At 45.5% G+C, this 20,469-nt stretch overlaps 1 protein-coding gene across 4 annotated transcripts; it reads left to right on the top strand.

Moving 5' to 3' along the window:
- The first annotated feature begins 4,682 nt into the window (after positions 1-4,682).
- Positions 4,683-20,124, top strand: MS4A8 (membrane spanning 4-domains A8). Of its 4 annotated transcripts, XM_005577706.5 has the most exons (7): positions 4,683-4,773; positions 6,173-6,392; positions 8,656-8,778; positions 12,215-12,274; positions 13,963-14,094; positions 19,339-19,452; positions 19,626-20,124. In XM_005577706.5, exons 2-7 carry the CDS (start codon positions 6,174-6,176, stop codon positions 19,728-19,730), a joined length of 753 nt encoding a protein of 250 aa, XP_005577763.3. In that variant the 5' UTR covers positions 4,683-4,773; position 6,173; the 3' UTR covers positions 19,731-20,124. The 4 variants fall into 4 exon arrangements, with proteins under 4 accessions (XP_005577763.3, XP_065384203.1, XP_073868647.1 ...); XM_065528131.2 differs by lacking the exon at positions 19,339-19,452; XM_074012546.1 differs by lacking the exons at positions 12,215-12,274; positions 13,963-14,094.
- Positions 20,125-20,469: the final 345 nt, after the last annotated feature.

Here is a 20,469-nt window from a genome sequence, read left to right as displayed (position 1 = left end):
ACCTCCTCCCTAGCCCTTACCAAGAGAATACTTGTGGAATTAAAAGTAGCATCAATGCATGTGAACAGCTTACAATTATCACGTTCTATAGTTTGTGTATTGGGAATGATAATTATATTTCCAACCAACAGCATGTAAGGGGGTTTGACACAGCTCCTGATAGGTATCACCTGTTCAGACATCAAGGTAATGTTGAATGTGGGTGTTTTGGTATTAGTGGGAGAGAGTTGATAGGTAGCGTTCCATATCTTTATTCCTGTCATAGCTGCAGCTAATTTCCATAATTCAGGATGTTCTGGGGCAACAATGGGATGAATCATTTTTGGTCTAGGAGGAACAATGCCTGCGTCCATCCATTTGAATGGGTAAGGAGACACCCATTCTCTCAACCTGTAGGACTGCCGTCCGTCATCTACATATTGTAACAAATCATTAAACTCTGAACATGTCGTATTTTGGCCGGAGCAATCCCGCCAATAATGCTTTGGAGCCCAATCAATAACAATACCCGTAGCTAGGCTTTGGAACACTACAGCCTTGGGAGCATTACAATCATTCCATAAAATTGAATTCACTAGAAAAGGTCCCTTTGTAGGTTCCTTTGGGCAGTCTGGCAGTCCTTTTGTTTTATTGCTGTTAGTAGGGACAGAAACCCACCATTCCTCATGTGGATTAAGTTTAACAGTCAGAAGTTGAAAAGAATTGCAACTAAACACATTATGTACTTGATAAGAATCATTTGTAAAGGACAGTACTGTCCACATCCAATTCTGGTAAAAATAAGCTGAACAACCAGGTGACATCCCAATGCATAGTGCTGGATATTTATAGCCAATTGACAGATTAAAGTGCATACCTTCTTCTTTTGGTTGAACTGGAAACCTATCATCATTAGGGACCAGCATGAATGCACTACTATTAGTGTAAACTTCGACTGAGGAGTCCATCCAGGAGACAGACCGAATTAAAGGGGGAAAAGGAACATATGCCCAGTAGGTATAATTTTGAGTTGCCCCAACTAGTGGTATACTCACTGCTGCACTACCATAAAGGCAGCCAGAATTATATTACCCATCATTTTGGGGATTCCTTTTTCTTTTAACAATTTTTCTGTTCGATGGGATAAGACCTTTATTTGACCCCATGTTGGTGGAGTTGAACGAGTGGTGTTGTAGGTCACACAGCGAGATTTTGTCTCAGTGTCGAGGTCATGACGTTTATGTGTCAGGCGGCGAAACTTGCTCTTTGGTTTCTGAGGGGTCTCTGCCTTTTGTTTCTGGGAGCGTTTTATCTTTGGAGTTATGGTGCGATTTCAGTTGTCAGGAGGGAACCCACACAGGCTGTTGTCCTATTCCTTGAGGTAAGACTTTCCAATGGTAATGTGCTGCAGGAGTGATGTTGCTAAGGGTTGGAAATGTGAAAGCAAATTTTTCAAAGTCCTGAGGGGACAGAGGAGTGTCAAAGAAGCAGTCTTTAAGGTCAATGATGATAAGTGGCTAATACTCAGGAATCACAGTGGGGGAGGGCAAACCGGGTTGTAATGTCCCCATAGGTTGAAAGACAGTGTTTACTGCCCTGAGATCAGTGAGCATTCTCCACTTACCAGACTTCTTTTGGATAACAAAGACAGGTGAATTCCAGGGAGAAAAAGAGGGTTTGATATGTCCCAATTTTAACTGTTCAAGAACCAAAATATGAAGTGCCTCCAGCTTACTTTTTGGGAGCGGCCACTGATCTACCCAAACCAGTTTCTGAGTTTTCCAAGTCAAAGGGATGGGATCTGGAGGCTTGATAGCGACCACTTCTAAAAAGAATAACCAAGTCCTGTAGAATCTGATTTATGGGTAGGTATAATAGGCTCGGTGATGCCTTGTGCTGATTTTCCTAAGCCCATACCTTGAACAAATCCCATTTTGGTCATAATGTCTTTACTCTGCTGACTGTAATTGCCTTGTGGAAAAGAAATCTGTGCCCCTCCATTGATATAAAAGATCTCTTCCCCATAGGTCAACAGGAATGGGTGTAATGAGGGGGCAAATAGTTCCAATCTGTCCTTCAGGGCCCATGTTATGTAAAATTGTGGAACTTTCATAGACTTCTGAAGCCTGACACACGCTCCTTTGGCCAGTGTCGGGGCCATTGATGTAAAGTGATAATAGAAACATCAGCACCTGTATCAATCATTCCCTCAAACTTCCTCCCTCGAATATGCATGGAGCACATAGGAAAAGTGTCAGAAATTTTGCTGGCCCAATAAGCTGCTTTGCCTTGATAATCTGTGCCACCAAAACCTCCGTTTCTCGTACAACAACTGGATCCTAAAGGAATGTAAGGGAGTATCAGAAGTTGAGCAATGCACTCCCCAGCTGCCGCATTCCAAGGGACGGCAGAGCTAATGACAATATGAATTTCACCTGAATAGTCAGAATCAATTACACCATTATGTACTTGAACACCTTTTAAATTTAGACTTGAACGACCAGGTAGCAAACCGACACTGCCAGTCGGCAAGGGACCAAAAACACCTGTGGGAACTGCGGCTCTCCAGGCAACAGAGAAATATCTCTGGTACAACAGAGATCTACTGCTGCTGAGCCTGTGGTGGCAGGGGACAAGCATTGTACTGAGATTCGTGCTGGGGCTGAGCTGTTTGATCCCGTGGCACAAATTGCTGAAGTGGGAATTGGGGTGGAGGTTGAATGGATTGGACTGGGAAGGCACCCATCTGGCCGGACACCGGGGGCTGGGAGTTGAGGAATGCCCCGTTGTTTAGAGGGGCCTGGGGCTGGCGCCTCGTCCCGTTTCCCTGGTTGTTAAGAGACTGTAAAGGATTACCATCAATATCAAATCTCAAATGGCATTGAGCAGCCCAGTGATTTCCCTTTTGGCATCATGCACATAAAGTAGAAGGTGGGATTTTTGTTGCTGAAAAATTTTGTTGTTGTTGTTGTTGTTGGTGGTGGTGGTGGTGGTGTTGAAAAGAACGGCGACCTGTACACCGGGAACAATTTCTTTTAGCATGTCCTGTCTGACCGCGTATAAAGCATTGGCCAGAGAATCGTCCGGGCATTCGAATAGAGGCCATGGCTTGTGCCATGATCATTGCTGTGTGCAGAGTTCCTCCCACCCCTTCACAGGCTTTAATGTAGGAGGTAAATATACCACCCCCCGGTTGGAATTTTGCCTTTAATGGGGCAAATAGTTGCCTGACAATCTGGATTTGCTTGTTCATAAGCCATGAGTTCTACAACAAGTTGTTGGCAGTGGCTATCAGGGATAGCTTTTTCCGCTGCGTCTCGGGGACGGGCAATAAAGTCTAGGTAGGGTTCATGGTGTCCTTTTCTGACGGCCATAAAGGATGGGCATACTTTGCCATCCCAAGCATTTAAGCAACATTTTCGCAGTTGTTCAATAACCTCATCATTTAGGTATAGTTTGGTTTCGAATTGCAGCCCACTGACCCAGTCCCAGTAACTGGTCAGCTGTAACGTTAACAAGATGATTGGAGCCCTGATTAAGACGAATGCGTTCCTGGACAGCATCAACCCACCAAGTCCTGAATTGTAAATACTGGGATTTAGATAAGACTGACTTTGCTAAAATTTCCCAGTCATAGGGCACCAAATGTTTATCTTCTGCCAGGGCTTTTAATGTGGAACGGACAAAAGGAGAGTTGGTGCCATATTGCTTTACTGATTCCTTGAAATCTTTGAGGAATTTAAACGAAAAACTTTCCCAAGTAGCAGGAAGTAGCTGAACCTGACCTGGATGTATGGGGTCAGGTTGAACTACTGCCTGAACGGCTGGAATACCAGGTACTGGCTGTGCCCCAGCGGCAGGCAGTAGTGGAGCCTGATTATTTCCCTGAGCAGCCTGATTGTCGGGCTGAGGGGCTTGATTATTAAGCTGTTGATCTTGATGAGCTGCAGGGTCAGCCACTTGCTGAGCAGGATCAATGGGCTGTGGGTGATTTTGTGCCACTGGGGTGGTGGGTACTGGAGGTTGTAAAATTACAGGAAATTGCCAGGCTTCAGGATCACCACATTCCCTTGCCTGAGCTACAGCCCTCATAAGCGGAGTGTCATTTTCAGGAATGTATGTAACTTGTTGCTTATGAGCGGCAATGTTAGTGTTGGCAACAGCAGTAGCAGCTGGACCAGGAGCAGAAAAAAGGTTGGAATTTTGAATGGAGGAAGAGTTGAGAACTTGAAGGCCAGGATGAGACCAGATTACCTGCTGAGCTGGTCTTTCATGGGCCTGAAATCCAGGCTGCCATGGCAACTGCAGACCAGGCTTCAAGGGAACCTGAGGCTTCAAGAGAGCCCGATTTGTAGAAAAGGAACCAGGTTTCAAGGGAGCCTGTGACTTCAAGGGAGTCCAATTAGCCAAAAGGAACCAGGCATGAGAAAACTAGGCTGTGGAGGGATAGGGTTGAGGGCCTCATTACTGGGCGAGAATTGTTATGTCATCCTGTCTCATGTTACAGCTAAATACAGCGCATCCTGGGTGCCCAGTTCATTCTGTGTCTCCCAGAGCAACCAGCCAACCATATTTCACTGTCTCATTAACCAAAACAGGAAATAAATATGAAGGAAACTGAGCTGTAAGCAGCACGTAACCTGGCCTGCATCCAGGAAATAGAGGACTTTGGATCCTTCTAACCCTACCACCCAACTGGTCCCAGTACATTCGGTCTCTCAGGAAAAACGCAAGGTCCCGACAGCAAAGAAAAGGGAATAGGATCAAGAGATACGTGGCTGCTGGCAGAGCAAGGTGAGTCTGCTTAATCTAGTGGTTGGTAACTGGGAATTGGTGATAAGGTTTTTCTACCAAATGATACTTATGGCAAACCAGTGTGGGTGAAGGATAGGCAGTGTATTGTACTAGCTTTATTGGGTCTGCTCCAAGAGAAAGAAAGACAAAGACGGGAAATGGAGGGGGACGGGAGAAACAAAAAGAAAAAGAATTTTTTTTTTTTTTTTTTTTTTTTTTTTTGAGACGGAGTCTCGCTCTGTCGCCCAGGCTGGAGTGCAGTGGCGCGATCTCGGCTCACTGCAAGCTCCGCCTCCCGGGTTCACGCCATTCTCCTGCCTCAGCCTCCCGAGTAGCTGGGACTACAGGCGCCCACAACCGCGCCCGGCTAATTTTTTGTATTTTTAGTAGAGACGGGGTTTCACCGTGGTCTCGATCTCCTGACCTTGTGATCCGCCCGCCTCGGCCTCCCAAAGTGCTGGGATTACAGGCGTGAGCCACCGCGCCCGGCCCAGAAAAAGAATTTTTTAAACCACATCAGAATTTCTAAGTAGCCTAGAAAATTGAGCAGTAGAAGCCACCCAATGAACATACACTGCCTTGGCAATGGGGCTTCCCTTGAGGAGGATAATCTCCATTTAACTAATATTGACATAACTGGGACCTTGGAGGATTCTTGTCCATTCTCTCACCCCGTTTCCTTTTCCAGAAAATAAGAGAATTGAACTCAATGTTGTCCAAGAGATTTTCTAGTTCCGAAATTTTGCTTTCAGCCAGTACTAACATATGCAAAGCAGCACTCTAAACACTATGAGAGACCAGGCACAGTAGTTCACGTCTGTAATCCCAGCACTTTGGGAGGCCAAGGTGAGCTGATCACCTGAGGTCAGGAGTTCGAGACAAGCTTAGCCAACAGGGTGAAACCCCATCTGTACTAAAAATATAAAAATTAGCCGGGTGTGGTGGCAGGCGCCTGTAATCCCAGCTACTCAGGAGGCTGAGGCAAGAGAATTGCTTGAACCCAGGAGGCGGAGGTCGCAGTGAGCCAAGCTCATGCCACTGCACTCCAGCCTGGGTGACAGAGCGAGTCTCTGTCTCAAAAACAATAAAAAATAAAATAAACACTGCGAGAGACACAAAGATGGAAAAGATGGACCCCTTGCCCTCTGGTAGACTTTACCCTCTTTGAGTCTTAGTTCTCTCATCTGTAAAACCGGGTGGGTGAGAGGATGAAAGGGAATGTATTTGTAAAGCACCTCTTAAGTGCCCTATAACTGATGTCTATTATTTGTAACGTGGGATTCATAAACTTGTAGAGGGTTAAGATGCTCCAATGAGCTAGAAGAAGTAAAAGTCCTCTTTAAATGTAAGTACGAGTCCATACGTGAGGGACAAGTCTGTCGCATTTATTTTTTGGCAGCATGAATTCAATGACTTCAGCAGTTCCAGTGGCCAATTCTGTGTTGGTGGTGGCGCCCCACAATGGTTATCCTGCGACCCCAGGAATCATGTCTCAGGTGCCCCTGTATCCAAACAACCAGCCACAAGTCCATCTAGTTCCTGGGAACCCACCTGGTTTGATGTCGAATGTGAATAGGCAGCCTGTGCAGAAAACTTTGAAAGAAGGCAAAACCTTGGGGGTAAGTGGGATTTCCCTTTGCAGGCCACGGACTACACAGCTGGACTGACAGCAGAGGGGAAGGGAAGGCCTGGGAAATACACAAACACTACGTCTCGCAAGTGAGGCTGAGCTGATCGCGCCTTGCCAAACACAGGTCTCTTAGAAAGAAAGCTCAGCTGCACAACATCATGGGGGAGGCCTCTGTACAGGCCTTGTATTTTCTGATTTAGGCATTTTAGGAAAGAGAAAGAAAAGCAACAAAAAAGCATTGTGCTTGAATGTTGATCCTGTTGCCAGGCTCCATGCCCAGCCCAGTGGCCTCAGAAGAAAGGGAAAGGGGTCCCAGCAAGACCAAAGCAGACCACAAGGTGGAGTCAGAATCCAGTAAGATCGAATCAAATAGTTGCCCAACAGGAAACAAAGCAGGTTAGGCAATCAACAACATAAATGCTCACAGTAACCCCTGAAAGGCTGTCCTGCGCAGGACAAGGAAAGGCCCATTTCACTGTGTAGCCAAATGATGATGAGCATGAATTCGGATGCAGACTGCCCGAGCTCCGACCCTAGCACTACGGGAACATAAATTGATACAACCCTTAGGGAGGGAAATTTGTAACTGTCAAATTTGCAAAATATCCAATAATTCCATTACTGGAACTTCATCCTCCAGATATGCCTGTATCCACAAAAACTGTGATATGTATGAGCTTATTCATTGCAGCGTGGTTTGTGATAACAAAAAAATTGTAATATACCATCAATATGATACTGGTTAAGTCAGTATATTGTGCATCCAAAGAATAAAATGTAGTGGAGCTATAAAAAGCACAAGAAAGCTCTTTATGTAATGATAGGGACACACCCCGAGATATGGAGTTAGTGGAAGAAAGAAAGGGGCAGACACTGCGTATTATTTGCTGACATTTATGTGAATTTATGGAAATAATATATTTGTATTTGCTACCACGTGTGTAATATACAAACATACACAGATGTTCTTTCATTTACAATGGGATTATGTCCCAATGTACCCATCATAAATTTAAAATATCATAAGTCAAAAATACATTTAATACATGTAACCTACCAATCATCGTAGCTTAGACTCACCTACCTTAAACATATTCAGAACACTTAGGCTAGCCTACAGTTGGGCAAAAATCATCTAACACAAAGCCTATTTAATAATAAGTTATTGAATATCTAATGTAATTTATTGAATATTGGACTGAAAGTGAAAAGCAGAATGGTTGTATGGGTACTCCAAATACGGTTTCTACTGAATACATGTCACTTTCACACCAGAATAAAGTTGAAAACTCTTTGTTTTTTTGAGACAGAGTCTCACTCTGTCACCCAGGCTGGAGTGCAGTGGCACGATCTTGGCTCAGTGCAACCTCTGCCTCCTGGGTTTAAGCGATTCTCCTGCCTCAGCCTCCCAAGTAGCTGGAATTACAGGCACCTGCCATCATGCCTAGCTAATTTTTGTATTTTTATAGAGACAGGGTTTCACATGTTGGCCAGGCTGGTCTTGAACTCCTGACCTCAGGTGATCTGCCCATCTCAGCTTCCCAAAGTGCTGAGATTACAGGTGTGAGCCACTGCGCCTGGCCCACATGGCACTTTTTATAAGGATACCAGTCATATTGGATTAGAGACCCATTCTACTCCAGTGTGACCTCATCCTGGCTAATTACATCTGCAACAACCGTATTTCAAATAGAGTCACATTCTGAGGCACTCAGCGTTAGAATTTCAACATATGGATTTGGAAGAGGGTTGGGAGAGGGGAGCATAATTCAACACATAACAATATCCTAAAGAAATAAGAGATGAAGGCAAATTTTTACATACAAGAATGTTTATCACAATGTTACATATAATAGAAAAAAGTAAAAATAATCTTACCTGTCCAATAACTCTGTCTCAACTACTCCACAGACCATCCATAATGGGATCTGAGCAGCCCCGAAAAAGCATATGTTCCAAGAATACCATGAGGACACATTCATGATGAAATATTAAGTTAATAAAATTCAGGGTCATGTTGTGCTATCAAGGTATATATTCGAAAAGAATAATGGGAGAATACACCAAAATGTAAACAGTTGTTTTCTCCAGGCGGCGGGGAGATTATACGTAGTTTTTATTTCATTTTTGTATTTCCCATATTACTTTTTAGGCCATGAAAATAAAACACATATTAAAATTAAAAGTAGGCTCATAGGGGAGGCAGGACCCAGCCTCAGAAACAAGACTTCAGCTTGTGGCTCTCCTGACAGGCCATCCAGATCATCATCGGCCTGGCTCACATCGGCCTCGGCTCCATCATGGGGACAGTTCTCGTGGGGGACTACCTGTCTATTTCATTCTACGGAGGCTTTCCCTTCTGGGGAGGCTTGTGGGTGAGTAATGCAAGTACTCCTGCAGATGAGTCCCCAGAAGGTGCCAAGGCACTCAAGGCCACCTTGCCAAGTTGTGCAGCTGTGCCCTGCAGAAGGTTCCCAGCCACCCAAATGTGGGGGATAGGAATCCAGCCAGCCCTGGCCTTGTTCCACAAGTATATGAGTTTGATAGGGCCGCCCCAACAAAGTGTAGTGCCACAGGTTGGGTGGTTTTAACAACAGAAATTTGTTATCTCACAGTTCTGGTAGTTGAAAGTCTGGCATGGAGATATTAGCAGAGCGGTTTCCCCTGGGGTCTCTCTCCTTGGTTTGCAGATGGTCTTCTCCCTGAGCCTTTCCACGACCTTCCCTCCATGCCTGTGTCCTAGTCTCCTCTTCCTACAAGGACACCAGTCATATTGGATTAGGGTCCCCCCGATGACGTCATTTAACCTGAATTACAGTTTTAACAACCCTATCTCCAAACACAGTCACATTCTGAAGCACTACAGATTAGGGCTTCAACCTATGAAATTTGGTGGGAGATAGAGGGTGTGGACACAATTCAGCCCATAATATCAAACTACAACCCCGTAAGGTGACTTCCCCTCAAAAGGGATGTATTTTCTTTTTTCTTTTTTCTTTTTCTTTTTTTTTTTTTTTTTTTTTTGAGATGGTGTCTCATTCTGTTGCCCAAGCTGGAGTGCAGTGGTGCATTCTCGGCTCACTGCAATCTCCCCTTCCCGGGTTAAGCAATTCTCCTGCCTCAGCCTCCCTGGTAGCTGGGATTACAGGCGTGCGCCACCACGCCTGGCTAATTTTTGTATTTTTAGTAGAGACAAGATTTCACATTAGCCAGGCTGGTCTCAAACTCCTGACCTCAGGTTATCTGCCTGCCTCAGCCTCCCAAAGTGCTGGGATTACAGGTGTGAGCCACCGCACCTGGCCAGAAGGGATGTATTTTCTTAATTCACAAAGAAAACATCCACATGTAAAGAATACACTGGGAATAGCGCCTGGCGTTGTTGAACACAGGCCCACAAGCCTGAGCTCCAGGAGGAAAACACACAGCAAGAGTGAAGAGTGGCTTCCCAGCTGTAGAACAGCAAGGGTGTGAGTGTTTCAGCAGCAGGGTCTCAATCTAGATCTGCAGATGGGCTTTGGGTGCTCCATTTTGGCAAAATACCTAATATGTTAAAGGTGCATTATTTTTCTGGAAGGGTCCATAGCTTTCGTCAGATTATCAGAGTGATCTGTGACTCCATAAAATGTTAAGAACTACAGTCCTTCCACGTCAGTTTATTACCTTTGTGGTTCCTTTGCAATGTCCCCCTGCCCACACACACACATACACACACACACACACACACACTCTCCTTCTTCCCTCTCCACCTTCCTTTCTCCTTTCTCTCCCTTCTGTTACAGTCTTTCTCCTGACTCACACACCTACCTATGACACTAATGCAACTTTCCTCATAAATGGCACAACTCCAGAGTAACCTAGGTGCCAGTCCAAGTCACTCTACCTCGTAAGAGTTAAATAAAATAGCCTAGAGCTATCTCCATCCCCCACAGCCACACAAGGTCTGCAAATGAACAGGGCTCCTCTAGCAAGGCTCTGCACACACCCAAACTCAGAACTCAAGCCCCTTTTCCTTCCCATAACCACTCACAAGATACCTGTTCCTGTATCTCCGACCTTCGTGGAATGCGGGGCTGCGGAGAGGGCTAGCATCACGGCCACCCAGGCCTACCATTGAGCACACAATGCCTGCCACTGAGCACTGGATTCCAGCAAGTGCCGGTGAGCAGCAGGCAGTTGTCCTGACATCTCAAATGCCTCACTGACCACGCCCCCTCCCACCAGGCTGCTGAGTCCCTTCAGCCCTCGTGACTTTCCTCCTTTTGCTCTTCTGCAGGGCAGTTGTGCTCTTTGCTGCTTTTTTGATCCCAGGACTGTCTTTCTATTTCCCAAAGATCAATATCCTCTTCTGAAACAAAGGCCCATCTCCTCTGGCACCTCAGAAGGACTGAGAGGGACATCGAAAGTCCAGCCCTTCCTCCCCATCAAATCTCTACAAACAGAAGGGTGTGAACCTGAGATTTGTTTTTCCACTCATAGGAGAATATGGCCTTGGCCTTGGAAGGCAGAAGCTGCTGGAATAAGTTTTCATTGTAAATAACTATTTCCACTCTATGGCACATGCACCTGCCCTGGGTGGGAGGGAACATGGGTTGAGGGTTAGGAACATGGAGTCTGAAATCAAGCTGCCTGGATTTGATTCTCAAATGCATGTGCCATAGAGTGGAAACAGTTATTTACAACGAAAACTCTGCTGGATGATGTTGTGTGAGTTGCTTACAATCTCCAAGCCTTAGTCTCCTCGTTGATAAAATGGCAAGAGTAATAGTGCTTGATGGGCCACCATGTGGTTAAATGAGGCGAGGTTAAATAAGCACTTCGTGTGTTGGCAGGAGGGCGGTGATGGGTTGCTAGTCAGTATGCGGCTTCTTTTGGGAGTGATGCAAATGTTCTAACTTAGATGGTAGTGATGATTGCACAACTCTATAAATATACTAAAAATAATTGCATCATGTACTTTAAATGGGTGAATTACATGATATATGAATTATATGTCAATGAAGGCTTTTTGTAAAAAGAATTTTCTATAGTGCCTCACAAATGCTAGCTCCTATTAAATCATAGCTCACGCCCTCTCATACCACTGTTGCTAACCCATTGGGCCAATGATGGCAAGCAATCCCATCAGCCACAGTGCCTGCAGAATACCAGTGTTGGATGAAATGCACACAGTCGACATCATCATCCTGTATTTGATGTTCAGCATTGTAGGAACACAACGTTTATCTGAGTAACTAAAAGTTATTTGTCCAGATATGCAGACAGGCAAGGATTGATTTCAGGCTTCTCTCTAAAAGCATCAGAGAAGACGCTGGTAACCCCTTCCTTCTTCCCTCCAGAGACACCAAACCTAACTGAATCTTGATATAAAGATTGGAAAACAATAGGGTGTACATGTGGGAAAATAAAATACAGGGAAATAATCCAACATTTATTGAGCATCGACTATATGCAAAGATATGCTAAATGCCAGATATAGGGCATAAGTTATCTCATGACAATGACTCTTGGGAAGAGCTAGAAATTTTTCTATTTTGAAGATGAGGAAATAAAGATTTAGAGAACTTAATAACTTACCTAAGGTCAAGAGTTTCTAGCTAGAATTTAAAACCAGGTTTGCTGGGTCCTAGAATATATATTTACCCCACCCCAGGGCCCTTTCACGCAGTACAGAACAGCTCATTTTTTCTGTTCCCCATGTTGAGCTGATGGTTCCAGCAAAGGTACCCACTGTGTGTGACCAGAATCACAGAAGCCTGGGGAAGGGCACCCTAGCCCCTGACCTCTTTCTAAACCCACTCTGTTCTGCACCAGTTTATCATTTCAGGATCCCTCTCTGTGGCAGCAGAAAATCAGCCATATTCTTACTGCCTGGTAAGTTACACTCTGAGACCAGCTCTTCCAACTGGAGACTTACAGAATGGTGTCACAAGGGGGAAAATAAGGTCACATATGATTCCTCCCGCAGCCTTGCACCTACTATAACCAGACACAAGGTGCTCACATACATTTCTGCTCAGGCAGACTGGCCACAGGAGCCTAGCCCTGGAGTCACATGTAGAAAAGTCCCAAGAGGATGCAGAAGTGAGAAGGGGCAATACAGTCACCTTAGCTAAGGCATCAGAGTATGGAGAGCGGGAGAAAGAGACAGGTAACAGCTTTCCTAAGAAACCCTGCCATGGAGAGGCACAGAGCTCCCAGGGGCCCAGGGCTGCCCTCTAGCAGAACAAGGAGCCAAGAATACCTCCAGTACACAGAGCAGGGCTCCGGGGATCTGAAGGAGGCTCAGTCACTTGCTTCCCTAAGGAATCCAGCCGACAGAGCTCTGATAATCAACACAGACAGAGCTTTGTGCTCCCCTAGTAACAGACCAAGAAAGTACCTTCATTTGTCTCACAAGCAGGGTGAGGGTACCCTTTATGAAGGGTAAAGGGACTCAAGGTGACCAGGTCCCTACAACCAGATGAGATCTATTTCAAAGTCTTCAAAAGAAAGCTCAAAATATCAAAGCATATCTTTCTGCACATGACCCAGAATCGTGGAGTATCTGAGCCTATCACAGCCTGAGACACTTGAGCTGAGGCTGTATTTATCCTATGGGACAAATAGGTCAAGTGTTTCCCAGAAACTATTCTTTTTTCTTTTCTTTTCTTTTCTTTTTTCTTTTTTTTTTTTTTTTTTTTTTTTTTTTTTTTGAGACGGAGTCTTGCTCTGTCCCCCAGGCTGGAGTGCAGTGGTTTGATCTCTACTCACTGCAGACGTCGCCTCCTGGGTTCAAGCTATTCTCCTGCCTCAGCCTCCTGAGTATCTGGGATTACAGGTGCACACCACCATGCCCAGCTAATTATTGTATTTTTTGATATTTTGGTAGAGATGGAGTTTCACCATTTTGGCCAGGCTGGTCTTAAACTCCTGACCTCAGGTGATCCGCCTGCCTTTGCCTCCCAAAGTGCTGGGATTACAGGTGTGAGCCACCACGTCCAGCCCCAAAGATTATTCTTGAGAACATTTCTCCCGTGCTATGCTCAATGAAGATAGTTAGATGAACTTGGGAAAATCTCCATGTATTGTCCTCTCTCTGAAAGATCTAAAAGATCTAAAATCCTCATTAAAGGCTCTGAGATCTAAAAGATCTGAAAGATCTAAAATCCTCATTAAAGGCTCTGAGATCTAAAATCCTCATTAAAGGCCCTGCCATGATGATCTGTTTACCTTTGCCCAACCCAACTATTTTCAAAGCTAACTTACCCCCAAAACCTTTCTTGCACAGAACACCTCTTTACTTGCAGTGGAAATAGGGTACCTGGGATTTGCATTAAGAAACATTTATTGATGAAAAGAGTTATAGAGATGGATGGTGGCAATGGTTTCAGAGCAGTGCCGATGTATTTAAAGCTACTGAACTGTAACACTTGAAAATGATTAGGATGTTAAATTTTACATTGCATATATTTTAACACAATTTTAGAAATTGGGGGGAAAGAGAAACACTTGTTGGGTCTCCATTCATCTCAGTTATAACGGTTTTTCTTGCCCACCCTGACCCTCTGTGTCTTCTTCAGCTGTCTGGCAGTTTGGGCTTGAACATCGTCAGTGCAATCTGCTCTGCAGTTGGAGTCATACTCTTCATCACAGATCTAAGTATTCCTCACCCATATGCCTACCCCAACTATTATTCTTACGCCTGGGGTGTGGTGAGTATCCCTCTCAACCAAAGATCCTCTAAGTTCTGAATTAGCTCCATTGAGAAAACTCCCAGAAAGGACCTGACAACCAAGCTTCCTCATTGAACATGGTAGGAAAAGGAGGTGCTTTCAGAATAGGAATAAAGTTTAAAGTCCTTGACCCATGGCTTTAAGCACATGACCTTTCTCAGTTTGGGTCTCTGCCTTTGTAAAACAATACCTACCTTGTGGCAGTGTTGAGAGAATGAAATGCAATTTTACAAAGAATACATATGTACCCACCAACCAGCACCTCTCCTCACATTCTCTGCCTTCTTGCCCATTACTATAAGCAAGAGGTTAGCAAACTTATTCTCTAAAGGACCAATAGTAAGCATTTAGGGTTCTGCAGGCCTACAGTCTCTGTCATGCAGCTATAGCTGCCTAATAGCAGCCACAGAAAACACTAAACAAATGAACATGTCTGTGTTCTGAGAAAACTTTATTTACAAAACAGGCAGCAGGCAGGATTTGACCCATGGATCATAATTCGCCAACCTCTACTACACACTAGCACTGTCCAATAGAAATATGCAAGCCACATATGTTATTTTAATTTTCTAGTTGCCACATTTAAAAGAGAGAGAGAGTGAAAGCAATGGGTGAAACTGATTTTAATAATCTGTTTTATTTAACCCCGTATATCCAAAATATTGTCATTTCAACGTGTAATCAGTATAAAAACTTGGTTCACTATTTTGCATTTGGGGAACTAAATCTTTGAAATCCAGTGTATATTTTGCACTTATGGCACATCTCGATTTGGGACCAGCTGCATCTCGAGTGTTTAAAAGCCAGATGGGAATTGTGGCTGCTGAATTGAACAGGGCAGCTACAGATGAGCTACCTGTGTCCCATGTAAATTCAATCCTCCATCTGCACAACTGAGTCCATCATCTCCTACCTGCTGAAGTTCTCCTCCCCTCTCCCTCACCCCATCTCTCCTCTACATCATCAGTCTTTCGCCCTTTACTGGGGCTTTTGCATCACATTAAGCATGCTTTTGTTTCTTAAAAAACAAACCAACCAACCTCCTCTTCGTTCTACTTCCTTTACCCGCTACCACCATATCTCTCTGACCCTCTTGGCAGACAAATTCTTAAAAGAATTGTCTACACTTAGTGACTCCAATCCTCTTCTCTCATATTCTCTCTGAACCTGCTCCAATTAGACTTTCAGCCTTGCTTCCCCCAAACACTTGCTCTTCTCCAAATCCCCACTGGGGTGATTGGTCCTTCTTCTCCGAGGGACTTTGCTTGACTTCCGGCCTCCACCCTCACTGGTTGCCCTCTTCTCTGTCTCCTCTGCTAGTTCTCTTTTTCCCAATCTCTTAGGCTTAATAATTGGTTCTCTGGTTTTCTCTCTCTATTCATTTGTCTATCTCATTTAGTCTGGCAACTTGCAACACCTTGTCTATGATAATTCTTCCAGAATACGTGGCTCCAGCCAAATCTTCTCCCCTACACAGCACTCTAGCACGTCCAATAGTCAACTCAACAGCTCAAAGTTCATACGTCCAAGTCTGATCTCCAGATTTCACTTCCCAAACCTTCTCTACTCAGTTTTCCTGATTCCAGTTGATGGTAACTCCATCCTTCCAGTTGCTCAGGACAAAACCTTGGAGTCATCATTGACCCTCTCTTTCTGTTACACCTCACAGCCAATCCCTCGGGCAATCCTGTTGGTTCTACTTTCAAAATGCATTCAGAATCCTGCCATTTTCCCCCAGCCCCTCTACTCCCACACTGGCCCGAGCCACCGCATCTCTCATCTAGTCATGAAAACAGCCTCCTAACTGCTCCCCTTCTCCTACTCTGGCCTCACTGCCGCTGTTGATAGCATGGTCACCAGAGGGATCCTTTGGAGACATAAGATCACATCACTTCTCTGCTGGCATCTTACTCAGAAAAAAAGTCAGTGTCCTTCCAGCAGCCTAAGATGCTGGCCCTCTGGTGCCCCCAGACCCAGGCTCTGCTGCCATCCTCTGGCTCTGCTGCTGAACCATGGGAACCTCCTTGATGTTTTCTCCAACACTCCAGGCATGTTTCCACCTTCAGGCCTGGAATGTTCCCTTTGACTGGGGCACTCTTCCCTCAGATGTTCCCACAGCTTCCTCCGTCCCTTCCTCACCTCCTTCAGATCACTACTCTGCAACCACCTTCCCAATGAGGCCCACCTTAAGAACCCAACACCCACACTCTCCCAGTAACCCGCTTCCCTTCCCCTCATCTATCTTTCCTGTAGTCTATACATCTAACACCCTCTGCAACTGACTTATTTACTACATTTCATGCTTACTGTCTGTCCCTAGAATGAGCTTCTTAAGGACAGGGATGTTTTCTGTTTCACTCACTGTCATACCTCAAATACCTAGAACTGTGCCTGGCACACGGTTGACACTCCATAAGCATTTGTCAAGGAATAAATGAATGTGCCAGCTGTGATGTATACTCAGTAAACATCAACAGCCATTAACTGTTGTTTATATTCGATCGGATCTTTTTATCTGCAGGAGACGTAAAGACTTATCTTTCCAAGATTCTTAGGCAAAGCCCCTCCCTAGAGACCCTATGGACCAAGTCCATGTCATTTATCAAAAGTACCTTGAGTCTCTCCCCTCCCAGAAACATTTTATGACTCCCAGATACTGTAGGATTAAAGTCCAAATTCCTCAGCCAGGTATTTGCCCTCTCTGGGGGGTCTGGCTCTGTCTCACTGTGCCCTACAGTTCACCTCCCTTCGACTCTCTCACTCACCCTGAACCCCAGCTACTCCCATCCACTGGGAGAGGCAGCCACACCAAGTATGTGGGAATTTTCCTGCTGGGAAAGAACCAATCAGGGAGGCATGGACTGCCCAATACAAGAAATTAAGAAGCAAATGCTGGTGGAGGAACTAAGGGAAAGGAAGATGGGAGAAGAGTTTAGGAAAGACTAACCCCAAGCAGCATAGCTATTTGCCCTGGATTAGAGGGAGCAGCAATTTTTGATTCAGAAAACTTGGCTTTTAATCTTTGTTCTGCCAATGATTGATCTTGGAATGAGAACTCGCCCCATGCCCACCACCCATTCCAACTTCAAGCCTCAATCATCCCATCTGAATGTGGAGGGTCGGGCTGCATCCGAGCTTTACAAATAATGACCCAAGGAATGGAGAGGCTCCAGGGTTTCAACAGCAGGAATTATTTTTCATCAAATAACAAATATCTCAGATGCTTGAGGGACCCCTTTTCCATGATAGATTTTATGTGTAAAAAAATTTTATTTAAAAAAAATTGAAGAGGACCAGCATATTTTGCCCGGGCCATTCTACTCTAAGTCTCTGTGATCCGTTGACTTGGACATCATTATCCTGCCCTCCCCTTTTCTTGGGACAACTGCCTCTACCCTCACCCTCTCTAAATCCCTTCATGAGAATGAACCTCTCACTCCTCAGTGCCCTGAGATATCTTTTTGCTGTTCTGTAGCTCTTACCCCATCTGATGTGAATTATAATTATCATCTGCATCTGTTTTCCTACTAGCTTGTGCCTCCCAGGATGCATTTCTTAGCAGCTTCTACCAAACCACTTGCTAAATAGAGAGGAAGGAGAAGAAAAGGGTCTAAGGAGAGGCCTCTCCAAAAGAGAGAATTCTCCAAGCATCTGGCTGTCACCAATACTGTTTTTAAAAGTCATAATTGAGATAATTGAGGCTGGGCGTGGTGGCTCACACCTGTAATCCCAGCACTTTGGGAGACCGAGGCAGGTGGATCACTTGAGCTCAGGAGTTCAAGACCAGCCTGGGCAACGTGGCAAAACCCCATCTATACAAAATATACAAAAATTAGCCAGGCATGGTAGCGTCTGCCTGTAATCCCAGCTACTTGGGAGGCTGAGGCACGAGAATCACTTGAACCCAGGAGGTGGAGCTCACAATGCTGAGCTCATGCCACTGCTCTCCAACCTGAGTGGTAGAGCGACACTCTGTCTCAAAAAAATTTAAAAATCATAATTAAGAGGCATTTATTTGGTACCTACTGCATGCCATCCACCTTCACTATGAAATATTCTCATGACACATAATTGAAACCCAAATGGCAATGGGAGTCATTCCTGGACCTTTTAGATTGAAACTCTCTTCCTAGACACTCTGGGCCGGGCGCGGTGGCTCAAGCCTGTAATCCCAGCACTTTGGGAGGCCGAGACGGGCGGATAACGAGGTCAGGAGATCGAGACCATCCTGGCTAACACGGTGAAACCCCGTCTCTACTAAAAAATACAAAAAACTAGCCGGGCGAGGTGGCAGGCGCCTGTAGTCCCAGCTACTCGGGAGGCTGAGGCAGGAGAATGGCGTGAACCCGGGAGGCAGAGCTTGCAGTGAGCTGAGATCCGGCCACTGAACTCCAGCCTGGGCGACAGAGCGAGACTCCGTCTCAAAAAAAAAGAAAAAAAAAAAAAAAAAAAAAAAAAAGACACTCTGGAAGGCCCCATTCTCCTGGGTATTCTTGGGTAACAGCAAGTGAGGTTTTTTTTTCTCCTGGTTACCTCCTGCTATGGTTAAATTACTTCAGTTTGGGGATCCTTTCACTGACTCTCCTTCCCAAGCCAGAGAAACAGCCCCAATTCCTCCCCTCCACAAAACACCACTGTCACAGTCAAGAAAGTCTTCTCAGACGCTGACTTTTTCCCAAAGGTTCAGAGGGATGGTGGAGGTTTACCTCAGAGCCCAGCAAACCACCGATTACTGAAGATTAGACATCCTTGCTTTGAGAAGTCTTCATTTTTCACAGGAAAAATTCATTTTCCTGTGGCCTCCCCCGTCCCACTACGGTGTTCTGCTCCTTTTTCCTCTAACCATCTCCCTGTTCTCTCTGTGGCTTGTCCATACCCTCCAATTCCTATCCACGGCCTCCCCAGAGCAGTGTCACTGCTCCCCTGTCTGACTCCAGAGCACGCCCTCAGGTCTCCACACCCGAAGCAAACTCTCAAGGGGCTTCCCTAAACATGGTCATCCCTTTTCTCAGAGGAATACTACCAAGTAAATGTTGCAATAACAATTCTTTTACTCCCACACTTGATCCTTACAAAAACCCGGTGGGAAATTTCCCCCCGTGAGTCTGAGAGAGGATAGGGGACTTCCACAAAGCCATAGAGAGTCCATGGCAGGGCCCCAGTGAGAGGTCAGTTCGGACCCCAGTCCAGTGCTCCTGTCCTCCCCATCTGCTCTGCCTCCAGAACCCTGGATTGGCGATTTCTGGCGTGCTGCTGGTCTTCTGCCTCCTGGAGTTTGGCATTGCATGCACATCTTCCCACTTTGGCTGCCAGTTGGTCTGCTGTCAATCAAGCAATGTGAGTCCCAGGGCTCCTCAGTGGGTGGAACGATGCCCCCAAAAAGGTGGAGACAAGGGAGCGCTTTGTGCTTTCCACTGCCTGCTCAGGAGCAGGAGTAGTTCCTCGGTGCCCGAGGCCTTTGGCACATGCCCGTCCTTCTTAGCATGCCCCCATGTGCCTGTGTTTTCCAGGTGAGTGTCATGTATCCAAACGTCTATGCAGCAAACCCAGTGGTCATCCCAGAACCAGTGACCTCACCACCAAGTTATTCCAGTGAGTTCCAAGCAAACAAGTAAAGCTACAGATTCTGGAAGCATCTTTCACTGGGACCAAAAGAAGTCCTCCTCCCTTTCTGGGCTTCCATAACCCAGGTCGTTCCTGTTCTGACAGCTGAGGAAATGTCTCTCCCACTCTTCGTACTCTCACCTTCATTCTTCAATCAGTCTAGTAAATCATGCTGTTTCTCTATCAAGAAGAAGACAGAGATTTTAAATGGATGTTAACGAAGAGGGCCTCCCTAGGGCACATGCACCTGCACATATGCGGGCATCCAGCCTGGGGCCTTGGCACACACACATTCATGTGCTCTGCTGCATGTGAGCTTGTGGGTTAGAGGAACAAATATCTAGACATTTAATCTTCACTCTTTCAATTGTGCATTCATTTAATAAATAGATACTGAGCATTCAATGTGTTCAAGGCTCTCTTCATGGCAGGAGGGGGCTGGACATTGACATGACACAGTCTTGGACCTCAAGGCACTTCTGACCTCAGGAGAGAGGACACCAGGACATCCAGGGAGCAATTTTCACTCACAAAGGGCAACATGGGGGAGAGGCAGAAAGAGTACAGAGTGAAGTATGATTTATTCTGGCTGTGATGCAGAAAGGAAGGAATGAGGAGAGCAGAGGACAGGTCTGGTTGGGGGAGCAACATCTGAATGCAGCACTAAAGGACAGTGAGGATTTTCAGGGTAATAAGGGACCACATGGTTTGGGAGGCCTTTGGAGAGAATGATCTGTCCTTTTAGATTCT

Source organism: Macaca fascicularis, chromosome 14 (genome assembly GCF_037993035.2).
Source record: "Macaca fascicularis isolate 582-1 chromosome 14, T2T-MFA8v1.1".
Classification (NCBI taxonomy): domain Eukaryota; kingdom Metazoa; phylum Chordata; class Mammalia; order Primates; family Cercopithecidae; genus Macaca; species Macaca fascicularis.
The sequence above is the reverse complement of the archived record's forward strand: the minus strand, read 5'-3'. Positions and strand labels throughout refer to the sequence as shown.